Source organism: Panthera tigris, chromosome D3 (genome assembly GCF_018350195.1).
Source record: "Panthera tigris isolate Pti1 chromosome D3, P.tigris_Pti1_mat1.1, whole genome shotgun sequence".
NCBI lineage: Eukaryota > Metazoa > Chordata > Mammalia > Carnivora > Felidae > Panthera > Panthera tigris.
Window position 1 is genome coordinate 23,593,216 of NC_056671.1, and position 17,009 is coordinate 23,610,224.

The 17,009-nt window shown below is 45.7% G+C and overlaps 1 protein-coding gene across 5 annotated transcripts in view; it reads left to right on the forward strand.

Annotated features, from left to right (window-relative positions):
- Nucleotides 1–11,601, forward strand: part of THOC5 (THO complex 5) — a 31,308-nt gene extending 19,707 nt beyond the window's left edge. For all 5 annotated transcript variants that reach the window (XM_042962322.1, XM_042962320.1, XM_015537667.2 and 2 more), the window contains 8 exons: nucleotides 2,082–2,183; nucleotides 2,753–2,849; nucleotides 3,440–3,554; nucleotides 4,842–4,945; nucleotides 5,080–5,167; nucleotides 7,755–7,870; nucleotides 8,539–8,729; nucleotides 11,397–11,601. In XM_042962322.1, coding sequence (XP_042818256.1) covers nucleotides 2,082–2,183; nucleotides 2,753–2,849; nucleotides 3,440–3,554; nucleotides 4,842–4,945; nucleotides 5,080–5,167; nucleotides 7,755–7,870; nucleotides 8,539–8,729; nucleotides 11,397–11,460 — 877 coding nt within the window. In that variant the 3' untranslated portion in view covers nucleotides 11,461–11,601. The remainder of the gene's footprint in view (nucleotides 1–2,081; nucleotides 2,184–2,752; nucleotides 2,850–3,439; nucleotides 3,555–4,841; nucleotides 4,946–5,079; nucleotides 5,168–7,754; nucleotides 7,871–8,538; nucleotides 8,730–11,396) is intronic.
- Nucleotides 11,602–17,009: the final 5,408 nt, after the last annotated feature.

Below are 17,009 nucleotides of genomic sequence, written 5' to 3' on the forward strand. Positions count from 1 at the left end.
AGCTCTGGGCCTAGAGTTCCAAACTGCCAGCTCAGAGGCCTTTGCTTAAGTACAGGCTGCTTTGGCCCCTGGAGATACCAGCCTGGTGTATGGTTCTATTTATTCATCTACTGTAACACAGGGATACTTTTTTTTCTCCCTGATATAATCACAGTCTCATACTAATTCCTTAATATCATTCAGTATCCATTCAGGGTTCAAATTTCACTGATTTTCTCTTAGTGTTTTTTGTTAGTTGTTTTTATAGTTTGGGTTTTGAATCTGGATCTTTATAAGGTCCACATGTTGCAATTGGGTGACGCTTCTCTCAAGCATCTTTTCATCTGAATGTCCCTGCCATCTGTTTGTCAAAGAGAATGGGTTGTTTGTAGGTTTCCCCAGTCTGGATTTTGATGATTGCATCCTTGCATTAGAATTTAGTGAGTTACTACCTTCCTGGGTATTTCACGTTAATTATAGTTAGGTTTAGAGGCTTGGTGAGATTCCACTTTGATTTTTTTGCAGGAGGGATGAGGGCGCAGGATGGTATAAATGTTGAGTGCTTCCATCAGGAGGCACAGGCTGTCTCTATTTTTGTGGCGTTAGCAGCACTGATGACTGTTGCCAGGATCTATTAATTCGTTAGGAAATTGATGTTCTTCATACAAACATTTTAACATTTAACCAGCCGTGCTGAATTTTCTTCAAGAAATTATTTTACAGAATGATCTCCATTAGGACATTTTGACTCACTAATCAGTTTTTCATTAAGTCATTAAACTATTTTTAATGATTTTCCACTTTTACTTACCAAATTCTTAATCCCTTTTTACCTATTATTATTTTACAACAAAGATTTGACTGAGTAGTTTTTTGTTTTGGTGTTGTGTTTTTATGACTGTATATAATCTCTCCTTTTATGTCCATTATCTTCACCAAATTCAGTTGTCCTGAACCACATATTACCGATGCAAATTTTTCAAGGAGATTTGATTCTTTCATTAGGTTTTGTTAATTAGAAACCGTTATTGTGGAGTTTTAGCTGTTCTGTTTATTTTTGTTGACTCCTGATTCATTCTATTTATTAGTAATAGTCACTAAATAATATTGGCCAAACGACTGACAATTCTTATTTCTAGCCAGTTCTCCATGAAAGGCAGTGAGGTGGAGCAGAGAGACTCTGGGAGAGACAGGAAACCAGGAAGAGTCAAAGCTGCCACCGCCCCACTGCTAAATTCTTAAAGTCATGCCTGGGCTCTGAGCAGTAAGATTAGCCCATTCTGCCTGAGTTGCTCCTGATGCCAGACCTGGAAAGATGAAGGAGAACCCCTGCTGGTTGAGAGAAAGACTGAGCCTTGTCCTTTGTGATCAGATTACTCCATTATCCTCTTCCTCTCCCCTCTCTATCCCTTTTCCACTTGTCAGCGTTTAATTACAGGCTGTGCCCTAACCATTCCAGATGGGTGGCGGTGATGCTGTCTCTCTGCTTATAGCCCTGGGTCACCTTGTGTCCAGCGCATGTGATAATGTCTTTTTCTGGGAACATAAAGGGGACCTTTTTCTGTGAGTGGCATGAGATTTGGTCAAAGTGAGATAGGCACACCATTAAAGCTGTTTACTTGCTCTTTGGGGGTAGAAAGGAATCTCTTCTGCTGTTATGAAAATTGTGATTATTTTATCTCCAGTGTCACAGAGCTTTGCTCCCCTGAAGGTAAGGCCTTGGTCACCATATACCTCTCTTAAAGGGATAGGGTTTTCAAAAAATTTAGTGTGTAGGAGTACTACTGTCTTTGATCAGACAGTGCAAATCCCTATTCCAGCACTTGTTAGTAGTGTGATCTTAGACAAGCCATATCTTTCAAAGCCTGAATTTCTTCTCTGTAAAATGGAAATGGTCATACCTCATAGAGTGTGAGATCTGGTGACCTCAAGTATAAAGAGTTATGGTCTGTCCTCCCTCCACTGTCCTGGCCCACAGGAAGCATTCAGTAAGTGGTAGCATGATCATTAATGATAGGTGGCATTACTATCTCCAGATGCCCAAGTCTGCCTCAAGGCAAGGCATTGACCGTGTTTTCACTGCGGTCTTATCGCTTTTCCAGTGACTTGCTGTCTCCTGACTCAGTCCTGAGCTGTTTGTATCCAGGGGATCATGGAAAGAAGACTCCGAATCCAGCCAATCAGTATCAGTTTGATAAAGTTGGGTGAGTCAGCAGTGTTTCCTCCTTTCCCAGTCTCTTTGCTTTGGAGTTTCTCTGGCAGCTCAAGCCCAGCATTAAAGACCTGTTAGGGTCAGAGCCCTATCAGGGGGCAAGGGAGACCCTGGAGCTTGAGGGAGTGCTATGTCAAAAGAAGGGAACACAAGGGGCAAATGAAGGTCATGGAATAGTGAGGAAGGGTGGAAGGATCAAACTTGGAGGACATGATAAGAACACATGAGAGGATAACATGGTTTAACATTCAATTCTCTGAGGATTAAAAACCTGAAAAATATTTTATAAATTGGTGGACTGGTGAAGAAATCAAAGACATTGACTTTATATTGAGACTTGAGACTTGTTTATGAGTTGGGGGGAAGAGAAAAGGGAACATGGGAGAGGTGAAATTCACAGTAGGAAGGTGATGAAGTTTAGAGACTTTGCTGGCAGCCCGGCTGTGAGTGTGGCCTAGCCTGTGAGACCATCCATTTCAGGGGCATGGGAGGAAGGCTGTATCCTGGGACCACTGCAGAAAGGACTTATAAAATCATTTTATGCTGTGTTCTTTTCTGCAGCATCCTGACTTTGAGAGACTACGTACTTGACCTAGGTCACCCCTATTTGTGGGTACAGAAGCTAGGTGGCCTCCACTTCCCCAAAGAGCAGCCCCAGGTGTGTACACTGTGGATCCAGTCTCCTTGGCTAAGGATCTCTACTTCCTCACCCCCCAGACAGCCTCCAGAAAGGCTTTGGATGGCCTTTGAGGGCTTTGAAGTATCAGAATGCTTTTCCTTGGGGCTATGGTCTGTCCTCCCTCCACTCAGGATACTAAAAATGTCTGAGGCCCACAAATGTGTAGGTACCTTTGGTTCTCCCTGAGCCTGGTAGCCCTCGAGATGAAAGTAACTAGAGTCCTTGCTCTGGGTGCTACATGACTCCAGGCTCCACCGCCCCTCAGTATGGTGTACAAAGGTGCCAAAAATGAGGCATCACCAGAACCCCAAGGGATCTGGCATCTGGCACCTTAGCAGAAGCCTTCCTTTCTCAGGAGCTGGCCAGGCCTCTTGAGATTCCAGCATCCTGTATTCCTACTGGAACTCAGCATCTGGCCTGTCACAGCAGGTGAACCCTGCCATTCCCATAAGGTGCCCACCTCAGGATGTGTGTGGTCCTGGCTGCCATTGGCATGGAGGGCCTAGGAGAGGCAATGCCTGGAGACAAGGACAGGGGGCACTCAGGGTGCTTCTCGCTGTCGTCTACAGCACACAGTGATTGCTGACCACTCGCTGAGCGCCAGCCACATGGAGACCACCATGAAACTGCTGAAGACCAGGGTTCAATCCCGCCTGGCTCTCCACAAACAGTTTGCATCCCTGGGTAAGCTGATGTGTGGCTGTGGCTTAAGGCCTATTTGGACAACACAGGGACAAAGATGACTTAGTCCTTCACTCAGGTTTCTTAAATCCTGATGACACTGCCTGGCTCTTGCTGAGCAGAGGTGTTGGCAGGACCTCTGGGGAGAGCTACAGGTCCATCCAGGCAGGGATCTTAGCTCCCCTCAGGACTATCAGGGCTGTCCCAGCTCACAAAAGAGACCCAAAACCTCCTGGGTGGTCCAGGTTAGTGGACTGGTCAGGAACAACTTACTGTAGGTTAGCGCATGTTGGATTTGGGTGTACATTCTAACAGATATTTAGTAGAAATCCACTTCATGCTTTGTAGAGCTTACATTTAGCTTATTTGATACAGCTATCCAGGGATCCACCCCCTCAAACCTCCCTTGAGACCCACTGAGCTAACATCCTCCAGGGTGAGGATGAACCCCAGTGTTATTCATAAGCTCCCAGGTGATTCTGAGCCATTGAGCTAACGAGCCATTGACCAAGGTGGTGGCCATATCGGTGTTCCTTTTCGTTTACTCATTCAGTAAATACTTGTTGAGGACTTACCATGTATAAGGCACTTGAGGGGAAGTGAGGGTTGAGATCTTTCTGACTGAAAAGAATCACTGTCAGGAAAGGCATTAGGTTTCCAGGACCCATCTGGAGTCCTTACCCATCTGGGGCAGTTCTTATATTCCACACGGACCCTGATCCCTGCAGGGCAGCATTGTTTGTGGGTTTCTTCCCCACCACCATTGCTAAAGTTGTTTTGTCCCAAGGTTGGATGATTGTCATCCTAGACAGCATTTACTGTGTTGGCATATTTGTGGATTGAAACACCAGCAGGAATTTGCCCTGGAGCAGTTCTCTAACTCTTCTCCCTTAGAGAAACTGACACAGAACACTTCAGTCATTTCCTCCATCAAGGTCAGCTGTGAGAAAACAGCCCTCTTGGCTATTTGATCTAATTAACAGTCACTGCTGCAGAGGCACCATCACTGGTTCTGGCTGCCAGGGGGTTTTTGTTTTGCTGGCCATCATTTGCATTAAAGATAAAGCACCATGAATGCTGGTGCTAGGTCCAGCCACAAGCACATAGCAGGGGTGAAGGTCAGGTTGGTGTGCCTGGATTCCTAGCACATGTTGTTGACCAGGGCACCTACTGAATGCTTCATGTATCTGGAGAGCTGGCAGGGCCACCTGAGCCCTCCAGATGATCCTAGTTACCCAGCTGTGGCATCTGATTTCTACCTGTAATACCACCCGACTTGCTCTCTTTTAGAACATGGCATTGTACCAGTTACCAGTGATTGCCAGTACCTCTTTCCTGCAAAGGTTGTCTCCCGCCTGGTAAAGTGGGTGACAATTGCCCATGAGGATTACATGGTAAGTGGAGGAGTGACACGTCACCCTTGCTGTCCCAAAGATCCATATCATCTTTCAGCTCCTGCCCTTCCCCTAGAAGGGCAAGGGATTTGACTGGAGGATCCAGGAATTCCCTCCTCTGTGGTGACTTCTAGGAGCTGCATTTCACCAAGGACATTGTGGAGGCAGGACTGGCTGAGGACACCAATCTTTACTACATGGCACTCGTGGAAAGGGGCACAGGTAATTGCTCTTCTGATCACAGTGGTAGGCCAGGGAAGCTAATAAGAATAAAACATTCCTGAAGGTTGCCCAAAGAAAGCAAAAGATCCTAGAATCTTGCTGGGGTGACTTAGCAAATAGTAGTAATGATTGTAAGAGCCACCATTCAGTGAGGACTTGTTCTATAACACAGCCACATACATGTTTTATCTCATTTAATCCTCATGACTGGGAGTGGTAATGCAAGTACCCCCTGCTTTCCTAAAATTTGCATTCCACCACTTTGCTTTTGCACAAAACCTACATTAGTGCTGTTTTCGCTAACTGAAAGAAAGGAGGATGTTCACCTTTGCAAGAAAAACCATTACTGTACTAATATAGGTCTTGTGTAAAAGTAAAGTGGCATTAATGCTCGAAAAGTTAAGTGGGCGATGCTCCACTCCTTATGCCATTTTGACTTACGGAAGGTTTCATAGGAACACTGTACTTTTGGATAGCAGGGGAAACCCGTATTCCCATTTTATAGGTGAGGAAATTGAGGCTTTGTCACAAATGCGATCTGAGCCTGAGCACTTAGCCCTTTGCTTTACTGTTCTCTAAAAGCAGATACCAGTTCTTCCTCCTCTTCACAGAAGGGCCAACAAACCACTCTCAGTTTGTGAAGTGCAGGGTAGTAGGACCTTCCTCCCTGTCTGCTGTTCTGCACTCACTTTGGAGGCATCAAAAGCTGTGGTTCCTCACGGCTGTCCTGGAGTCTAATTTGCCACGGCTTTCTGTGGAGCCACCTGGGTGCTGCCTGTGGAGCTGTTTTCTAGCTCCTGCCTCAGCAGACCTGCCACTGCCCACGGAATCTGACCCCTGGGGCTCGGTGCTGTAGCTACAGAGCTCAGGGGGTTGGTTGTCTGCGGGTCTAAGTGCGAGAAATACAAGGAAAGTTTGCACTCTGTGATATTAGAGTTTCTCTACCTTGGTTTCTTGCCTTTTGTATGTTTTAAAAATATCCTGAGTAAATTAAATATTTTAGATAACTATTGAGGTCCCCAGGGCACTTCATGCTTTCATTCTCTCCCTCAACAATTGGTGACTCCTGTTTGGAATTTGTACATTTGCTTCCCATCCTTTTCACTTTCAAAAATCACTTTTGTCTCATCCCTAAATAACACAGAATACTGTTTTGAAAAGGCACAAATATGTAGTCCAAGAAATTTATAAAGCCCCAAGAGGGGGAAGTCACTAGAAGACATCACTCTGCTTCCTGGTTGACCAGATGAAAGCTTATGTAGGTAGTAAGTGTTCTAGATCCATAACAGTGAATGTGATAATTAAAATTTTCATAAGATGCATTGCAGAATTTGAAAATTTAAGAGTGAAATTTAAATAAGTGCACAGCAATTACAGAAAAATATTTTCTTCGTAGGATAACGTTCACTTTTACCACCAATGCACTGTGTATATGTGTGTGTGTGTGTGTGTATGTGTATACGTATACATATACATACGTATACACATACACACTCACATATATGCATATACACATATACACACAGAGACACATGAATAATCCTTTATTTTACAACAGATCAGTTTGAAAATTTTACACAGTATGGGTTAAAAACAAAACTTAATAGAGATAAATCCAGAAATACATGCCAACTGTTAGGACAGAAGCAATACAGCAGAGAAAGGACTCACTTTTTAATAAATGTGGTCGCAGGTGTCAGGGAAGAATTGTCTTAACCTCCACTCTCTTGTCCTGTGTTATTTGAATTACTGGTGTGTCATAGTTCTTTTCCCCCCCCCATAAATAATGAGAGAGGAATGGCATATCTAGCGCATTCGTGGTAAAAGTGAATGTCATCCTATGGAGAAAAGCAAAGGCTGCCGCCAGAAAAAAAATGAATATGTTAAAAAATACAACTGTTTCCTGTAAGGACTATGAACACAGCTTTGATATCAGACAGTTCTAGGTAAACTCAGCACTGCTGCTTTGCAACTGTTTGATCTTAAGGAAGTATCTATGAGAGCCTCAGTTTCTTTATAGGTAAAGTGGAGATGATAATAACGGTACCCATCTCATGCAGTCATTGGTAGGTTGAAATAAACCTGAAGTAAAATGTATATAAAGGGCTTAGCACAGTACTTGGAATACAGTAAGTACTCCGTAAATGTTGGGTATTAAAAAGTTTCACATAACAAAATACATAAAAAGAAAAGAAACAATAGAGAAAATATGTTGATGTAACAGCTAATACACAATATTGTTAGAAAAAAACAGCCTTCACATGGGAAAATCCTTAACTTGTGGGCAAAGAAAGAAATGCCAGTTAAACTTCTGTCAAAGGAGCAAATATAACACTTGGGCAGACCCAGTGTGGACCAGACCCTGGAGAGTCCACACACCTCTGCATCCTTAGAGGGACCAGAGTCACAGGACTTCACATTCTGCAGCCTGGCAATTCTACTTCAGAGATTGTAGAACAAAAACAGAAGACCAGAATGTTCTGTGCAGTACTCGGATTAATGTAAGACAAAGATCCAATGGGGAGGGTCCGTGGCTGGCAAGCTGGGTCTCAGAACTGATTTTTCCTCCTTCCCCCTCCCTTCCCAGCCAAACTCCAAGCTGCCGTGGTGCTGAACCCTGGCTACTCCTCCATCCCACCCATTTTCCAGCTGTGTCTGAACTGGAAAGGAGAGAAAACCAATAGCAACGATGACAACATTCGGGTAAGGCTCTGATGGGGGTAATGGGAGGAGTGGGGAGAGCCTCCTTGGTGAGATGGGAGGTGGCAGAACCTACTGCAGCTGAAAGCTTGCCCACTGGCGTGATCCTAGGGACAGAGGGACCTGCCAGGATTTGTAGAATTTGCTGGAGTCTGTGTGGTATAGTAGAAGAAAAAGCCTAGACCCATCTTAACAACTTACCTAGTTTGGGGTCACCCCATTTTAAAATGGAGATAATATAAATACTTGCTTTGAAAAGTTGTTGTCTTGGGCTTCTGTAGAATTGTGAATAAACTCGGGAGCACAGATGTGGTGGGATGAGATGGTGTATAAGATCATTGCAGCTATTAATTATTAATTTATCATTCTGTTGATTTGATGCTGTAGTGGTCTTCTGGCCGTGGATCATGCTTTTAACCCTAATACTTTCTGACTTAGATCTTATCTTGAGATTTCTTCTTTACATGCCTCCATCTTTTTGGCTGTGCAAGTATTGGGCAGGAAAAGTTATGGGTCAGAATCAGGAAGACCCTGTTGTCCTGAGGACAAGCCCGTCTTGCCTGAGATGCTGTGACCCAGCTCCTGCAGAGGCCCGGCTGTGTTTCTTGTGGAGCTGCCAGACCCACTCAGTCTGAAGGTAGTGCTAGGTTCCTGGCTTTCCCACTCCTTAGGCCATGGAGAGCGAGGTCAACGTGTGCTACAAGGAGCTCTGTGGCCCCCGACCCAGCCATCAGCTCTTGACCAACCAGCTGCAGCGCCTGTGTGTGCTGCTGGACGTCTACCTGGAAACGGAGAGCCACGACGACAGCGTGGAGGGGCCCAAGGAATTTCCCCAGGAGAAGATGTGTCTGCGGCTTTTCAGGTGAGGGGAGGGGTGGGAGCGCTGGGGCTCTGGGTGCCTTCAGCCCTGCCTCTCTAAGGGATTTGGGGCAGAGATCAAAGCCTGGCATGGAGGGCGTGTGTGTTCCCAGGTGTGCTTGTCTGTGTTCACAGTGGAAATTAAAATTCCATAGCTGGATTTTCTGGAGAGAGCTTGCTCCCTCCTTCCTGAAACTTTCCCTGCCGCCCACTTCTACCATCCTGGCCCAGTTGTTCTTCACGAGCACCCCCTGAAGGTGGGCCACCCACTAAGTGAGCAGCACCAGACCACAGACCAAGAAGATGTAGCTGAACTTCCTATGCTTTTTCTGGAAAACAACAGGGTTTGCTTTTCTCTGTCCAAATAAGCTTTTTAAACTACATATAGCCCCAGCAGTCCCAGGGTATGCCCTACTCTTCCTGGGGTGCTCACAAGTCTGCCACAACTACAGCTTTAGGCAGTCGGGCATCGTGGAAGGAACCAGCTCTGAAATACCATAAACATAAGTGCAAATCTCTGCTTTGTTCCTCACCAGCTATGTGACCTTGGTAGAGTCACTTTAGCTCTGGGCCTATTTCCTAAAGGCTGAAGTAGAAGTATACAGTCTGGCTCATGAGGAATTAGAGATAAATTATGTCAGCTATGAGAATGATTCCTGGCACAGACAGGGGCTCACAAAATGCTGTTAGGTCCTGACAGCTTGGTGTTTAGCCTGTCTGTGCTCATGGCACTTCTAGCCGATGTTCCATTTTACTTTTGTCAGGTCCTTTCTCTCCCTTCCATCCCCCTAACTCATGTTCTTGTTCTTAAAAGAGTCAGTTTCAAAACTCCAGAGTCCACACTATTCAGGTATCCCTTCCCTTTTGAGCAAGCAGCTGGGGAGAAATGGTGTCTGGGAGAGGGGAAGGGCACATCCCCCCTATTCCCTGTCGGTCTAAAGGTGCCTTAACTGCCCGTCACCTTCTCTCAGATAGCCAGTGCCAGCCTCTGGAAGCTGTGCCAGCATCCTCCCGCCTCCATCTGGCACTTCCACCTGGCCTGGTTCTTCATGTTACCTGGTAATAACCAGTTCCAGCCCCCAAGTGGCTGCTGGGAGGCGGAGCAGTGACTAGGTGTTGGTGGCTTCTAGGACTTGCTCTCCCTGGTGGGTCTGTGTGAGAACTCAGTTCTTCCCACCTTCTCAGTCTGCTGTAACACATTTTCAGGGTGGAAGCTCTCACATGGTCGGTGTTTATTTTCTATTATCTAATGGTCCCCAAAGGATCTGTTTCCTGAAGTGTTTTGTGTGTCACCCAGGCTGAGCTCCTCTGTCAGGGCATGCTGGGAAGGTACTCCTTTGGCTACTCAGATCCAGTTAACTCCATGATTGGTGAGATGTGAGTTTCTTGGCCTGGAGTCCAGCTGACCACTGGGATCAGGCCAAGGGGCTGGGCTGCAAAGCGCTGGCCTGGCAGCAGGGGCCCGAGGTCTGGTCCTGCCTGTGGCTGGCTACTTTCAGCCTGTGGGTTCTCCATTAGCCACATGCCTAGACTCATCCAGGTGACTCTGTGCCCCTCTGGTGTTGGGAGGTATCTGTCATTGTGGTTATGAGCAAGGGCTTCAGGGCCAGAAAGATGTAGGTTCAAGTAGCAGCTCCATCCTGTGTGGGGAGGTCTACATGTAGCCCTGTGAGCTTCAGGTTCCTCATTGGTAAAACAGCATCTCAGGTATTGACAATACCTGATTGATGATTGAGATACCAACCTCAGGTATTGTTGGGAGGATGAAATTAAACCAGATGTAGCTTGTAAAGTGCCGAATATGATGTACGCAGAGTAAGCCCTCACATAAATAAGTGGTTGCATTAGTGTTGGAATAAAAATCTTCTTTCTCCTCATCTCTACGGTCACATAGACACACACCCCTCCTTCAGACCAGGATCCGCGATCCTTTCTAGTTACCAGTGAATGTCAGTCATAGGCAGACAAACAAAAGAGGCCCTGTAGCTGGACATCACTCACTGGAGTTGTGCAGCTTGGGGGCCCTGTGTGTTTGGCCTGGGGGCCCAGGATTATAGCCAAAGCACCTTAGCTTTGTAGCACTGGGGGCTTTGGCCGTGGTTGTCAGTCGGCCTCTGGCCAGTAGGCGTTGGTGTCAGACCTGGTTTTGAATTTGGGCTGTGTACTTTCTGACCATAAAATCTCAGGCATTTTACCTTCCCGAGCCTGTTTCTTCATCTGTAAAACCTATAAAATGGTGGCAACAGCACCAGAGAGTAGTGAGTATAAAGCACATAGCTCTTTGCAGGCACTTAGTGCAGATTCTTTTCACTCCCAGACTCCTGCCTACATGGGACTCTCCTTGCAAAGGAGCATTTTAAGGTTTTCTCCTTTATTTTTCTTATTATAGAAATAAAATACGTTTCTTGTTAAACATGCAGACAATAACAAGTAGTTCTGTAAAAATACTAAAAAGCGAGGGTACCCAAGCCCTGTGCCTGTTGTCAGTGTGGGTCCTTCCAGGTTTGTGTTCATGCATTTGTAGGCATTTATGTTTTACAGTCTGCTTTTCTCACAATGTTCCTTTTCCCCCCAGCAGCTGCATAGTTTTCCCTTGCGTGGATGAATTGTAATTTATTTTTTCAACCCAGGGGTGTGGTGTTAACTGATCTCCCATCTCCTGTTTCTCTAGGGGTCCCAGCAGGATGAAGCCATTTAAATATAACCACCCTCAAGGATTCTTCAGCCATCGCTGACCTCCCACTCAGCCTGCTGTTTCTCCCTAGGCCCTAAGTGCTGTGCCTCTGCTTTCTGTTCTGGCCCACAGGTGGCTCTTGATATTCTCCAAAGACAGATTTTTTTATTTCTAGCCTATTAAAGTGTCACTTGACCAAGTAGACTTTGTCTTGTGGTTCCCTGGGATGGAGGGAGGCAGGTTTGCAGTCTGGAAGGGCAGTTGGGGGCCATGGCATGGTGTGAAAGAGCTTTCACAGCTATGCTTTCCCTAGGTGGCCAAGAAAAGCAGAGTGCAGAAGATTCTGGTTCTATCAAAGCATGCTGCCCTCTTGTCCCCACTCACCTTTCTTGTTCCTGCTTTGGACAATTATCTTGTTTGTTACCCCAGGTCCCTGCTCTTAGGAGGTGGCTGGGGAAGGCCAAGTCAGCATAACACAAAAAGCAAAAGCTCTTTTCTCCCTCCACTAACTTTGTCAGTGCCTCCTGTGGCCATTCTCTCCGTTGGATGTTATAAACATGTGAAAGTATGGCACACATAGAAGACCAATACAAGGAATAATTGTACATATTGCCAGATTTCCTGAAGTTGATGAAGATGGTGTTGGAGAGCCGCATGCAGAGCTATCATCTAGTGAGGCTCTGGCAGAGTGAGACCGGGCGACATCTGAAGAGAATATTCATGATGCTGACATGATAGGTGCCTCAAGAAATAACAGCTTGACTCTCAAAGAATTAAGAGAAGTCCTAGGGAAATAGGTAAAACCCTCTTAAATGTTTGCAAAGCGATCTCTTTTATAATTCTATAAAAATCAAAGCGAAGGATGGCATGAAGTGTTCTTGGATAGTTTTGTCAGGAAAATTATTCCCCATTCCCTCACAAAAATCCATATTCAATTCATTATTTAAGAAATAAGATAGAAAGATGGAGCTAAGAATTATCACATACTTGGGGCACCTGGCTGGCTCATTTCAGAAGAGCATACAGCTCTTGATCTCGTCATGAGTTCAAGCCCCACGTTGGGCATAGAGATTACTAAAGAAATAAACTAAAAAAAAAAAAAAAAATATATATATATATATATATACACACACATATATATATACACACATATATATATATACACACACATATATATATATACACACATATATATATATACACATATATATATATATATACACACATATATATATATACACACACATATATATATATATACACACACATATATATATATTACATACTTGCAAGTATAATCTATAAAGCTTTTCAACTGCAAGATGAATATCTACTCTTGTAGCAACTTTTAATATACATCAATTTTATTTTTGTGACAGTCCCAGGCATGTGGCTTTTTTCTTGGGTCTCCTGGGTGGCTCAGTCGGTTGAGAGTCCAACTTGATCTCTGCTTGGGTCGTGATCCCAGGGTCGTGGGATCAAGCCCTACGTCGGGCTCCACACTGAGCTTGGGGCCTGATTGGGCTTCTCTCTCTCTCGCCCTCTCTGCCCCTTTCCCTGCTTGTGCTTTCTCTCTCTCTGTCTCTCTCTCTCTCTAAAAAAATAAATTTTTTAAAAAGTGGCTTTTTTCTCCCAGAACATACTTTGAACTTCGTTCCTTATCATGCATCTATTCACTCGGTGGACTAAATATCCTTGGATAACATGGGTCTCTGGTATAAAAGCTGTTTCCTCCTGTCTTGGCTGATAACAGAGCATCCCAGTAATAAGGATTTCCTGAGAAAGAACCAGGAGACTCCTGGCCTTCCCAGGGCCCTTCATTTTACAGATGGAGGCCTGAGCCCTTGAAGAAAGGAGAATGTCCTCTCTGGTGGCTAAATGACCACCACGACCTGTGCCTCTCCTTTCCCTCAGCCTGCATCATTCTTTTGAATTCAAAGGTAGATACTCTTCTGCCCAGAGGCCCTCAAATGTAAGTGTGTGTGAGTCCCCCATCCCAAGAGGGCGTTAGAAAAACAGATTCCCGTGCCTCCCGCTAATATTCGGACTCTGTTGACCTAAGATGGGCCCAGGAAGTGTATTTTTAACAAACTCCCCAGGTGCACGTTGCCCTAGTCTCTTTTTGGAAGTAGCTGTACTTCCTTCCCGTCCCTCATTTTTCTTGGTGACTCCTCATATAATGTAGGAAAGCCCAATTTTCTGCAATCTGCTCCCCCTCTTCTGTCTTCCGTACCGTGGGCAGCAGAGTGAACCTCCCTCCGTGTGCTGCTTTCTCTCCACATAGTGAGATCTCCTTGTCATTTCCCTGACCTACTTGCCTGGACCCTGTCCCTGCCGGCATCCCCTTGGTCTGGACACCTTCAGGCCCTGCATCTCACCGCCTGTGCTGAATAAGATTGAAATGGGGCCTAAAAATAGTTCCTTTAATGGCCCCTGCATTGCAGCCTCCACTGTTCTTGGCTGGAAGGCAGCCAAACTGACTCAGCACAAAAGCTGGTCTCCAGTAGCTGGGACAAGGTTGCAAAGAATGTGAGCACAGGGGAAAGGCTCTACTTCCCCGGGGTGGATGTCAGAACCTGTCGCCCTCCAGAAGAGATTTTCCCTCTTCAAAGGAGCTGGCTGAACAAAAGAATCCTTTGGCTGTAAGGAGAAGTATTTTAAAGCTAGTGACAAGCTCAGGACAGTCCAGCCCCTTTGAGCTACTTGACAGCCATATGTGCTTCCAGTCAGCAGTTAGGGGAAGGGCCTGGCTTGGAAGGACCTCAAAGCTTCCCCCTCAACCAGAATTGTCCTTGGCCTTTCCTGGAGCACCTCCCAGACAGCAGTCCCTCTCTGTTATCCTCCCATACCTGGGACTCAGCCTAGGTTCCTTACCTTTTTATTTATTTTTAGTTTTTTAAAAAGTAATCTCTGTGCCCAACCTGGGGCTCAAATTCACCACCCCGGGATCAAGAGTCGCATGCTCTACCGACAGCCAGCCAGGTGCCCCTCCTTGTCTTTTTATTTTTAGTTTTTAATTATTTTTAAAGGTTGGTTTATCTTTGAGAGAGGGAGACAGAGGATCCAAAGCCGGCTCTGTGCTGACAGCAGCAAGCCCAATGCGGGGCTCAAGCTCACAAACCATGAGATCATGACCTGAGCTGAAGTTGGACGCTCAATAGACTGAGCCCCTAAGTGCCCCATCTCCTTGCCTCTTTTAAAGCTACCATCCACGTTCTTGATTTCTTTGTATATCTTAATGTCGCCATTATTTTCTTCTCAGCTTGCTCTCTCCTGTTTTCCCTACAAATAAAATCCAAAAGACCCTTTTTATTTTAAGGGTGTTCTTGCTGATCACTGTGGGGGAATGGCGAAAAACCCTATCCATGGGCTGCCAGACTGCCAAAGGAACTTTCTCCCTGTCTCTAGCCCCAACTCTGTTCTTTCCCTGGCGTGCAGCAGTCTGTCTGTTGAGACAGTTGTGCTAGTCACAATTTTACATTCACTGTCCCATTTAATTACAACAGGACACCAAGGATACACATTCTCTTCATTTTTACAGTTGAGGAAAGTGAGGCTTAGAGCGTAAAATGAGGTGTTCAACTGGAGGCCTTCTTGAGCTGAGCACCCAGGGTGAGATCTCAGCAGGTTTAACTACCGTGAAGGCTTTCCTTTTCTTTTTTGTCTTTTTAAAGTATTTATTTATTTACTCACTTAGGGAGAGAGCATGAGAGTGAAAGCACACAAGCAGGAGAAGGGGGGAGAGAGAGAATCCCAAATAGGCTCTGCACTGCCAGCATAGACCCCCACACGGGGCTCAAACTCACAAACCGTGAAATTGTGACCTGAGCCGAAATTAAGAGTCAGACGCTTAGCCAACTGAGCTACCCAGGCGCCCCAGAGCTTTCCTTTTCATAAGAATACCTACAGGCTCAGCATAGTTTCATGCTGGCGCTTTTTGCTGGGCCGTTTGTTCATTTCAGCAACACAAGTACACCAAGAGCACTATGGTGGTCAAGAGTTACAGCTTAGTGTCCAGCTGACCCATCAGCTCCTTGTTCCACCCTTGAGCAACTGTTTGACCTTGGGCAGGTTGCTTGACTCTAAGTTTTGGGGTCCCCATCTGTAACTGGGAGTGGTTGTAGGGATTAAGTATCAACTTTCTCAGCGCCGTGCCCAACACCTAGCATTGCTCAGCAAAGGGGAGAGATTCCTGTCCTTGCCTTCCCGATTTCAGCCCCAGAGAAGGGGCCTCTTTCTTTTTTTTTAAAATGTTTTTATTTATTTTTGAGAGAGAGATGGAGACAGCGAGCAGGGGAGGGGCAGAAAGAGAGGGAGACAGAGGATCTGAAGCAGGCTCTGCTCTGACAGCAGAGAGCCTGATGCGGGGCCCCAACTCTCAAACTGTGAGATCATGACCGGAGCTTAACCGGAGGCTAAGTCAGATACTTAACAGACTGAGCCACCCAGGCGCCCCGAGAAGGGGCCTCTTGAGTAAGGAAGGCCTCTCCTGCCCGATATGCCATTCCCCTGCAGACGGTTCCCAGGTTCTGGAAGCCCAGCTCTCTCTGGTCCTGTCACTCCTGGCCCCTAGCACTTCCACCTGTCGCAGCTAAACTGGGCTCTGCCCTCAGGTGGAGGAGCCAAGCTCTCATTACCTGTCACTAGGCCAACCACAGCCCATTAGCCTCACATCTGCTCCCTGCTGTCTGTGGGCCTGTGTCCTGGTTCCCACCAGAGGGTCACCTCAACTGCCTGGGCTCTTGCCACACCCTCTCCTCACTTGGCTTTCTCACTACTTCCACAGATGACCTAAACTGGGAAAGGAAACTCCAGCACTACCCAGTGGGGCTGGCGGGGGACCCTCAGAGTACATTTGTGCAATGAGTGAATTGATGGCATCCCAAAATATTTCAAAGGTGGACCCAGTCTAACAAGTTGAAATGTAAAATCCTACATGAAGGGCATAAAAACCAATCAATCGCTCACCCATGTGCTGGGATACAGCAGCTTGAGTGAAAATATGTAGTGGTTTTGGTGAGCAACTGTGCCCAGTGGGGTATCTGCCCTGGCAATGCAGGGAACTGGCAGAAACGCTGAAATTGCACTATTCCTTTTCTTATTCCATTGGGTCAAATTCCACAGGACCAGTTACCATATTTATTTCCCACTGTATGTAGACTAATCACTTACTGGCTGGGTGTTTCATATTTTCCAATCTCACATTTATTTGTTTTCTTACTAAAATGAAGCCATAGTATACAAAATTCTTAATTTGATTTTTAGAATAAGTAATTCATTCACAAGAGGGAGAAACCAGAAAGCATAAGAAGTGAAAGTACAGTGAAAAGTTTTACCATCAATCTTATCCCCCACCTGCCAAGTTCCCACCTCTCCCACAAATAAGCAACCAAGTTGCTTACTTTCTCTTATATCCTTTCAAATTCTTTAAACAAACACAAATTGTTTTTCTATTTTTTAAGAAATTTTATTTTTAAGTAGGCTCCACACCCAATGCAGAGCTTGAAACTCATGACTCCAAGATCACGAGTCGCATGCTCTAACGACTGAGCCAGCCAGGCATCACTATTTTTCCATCTTTGCACAAAATACCATACTGCATACAGTTTT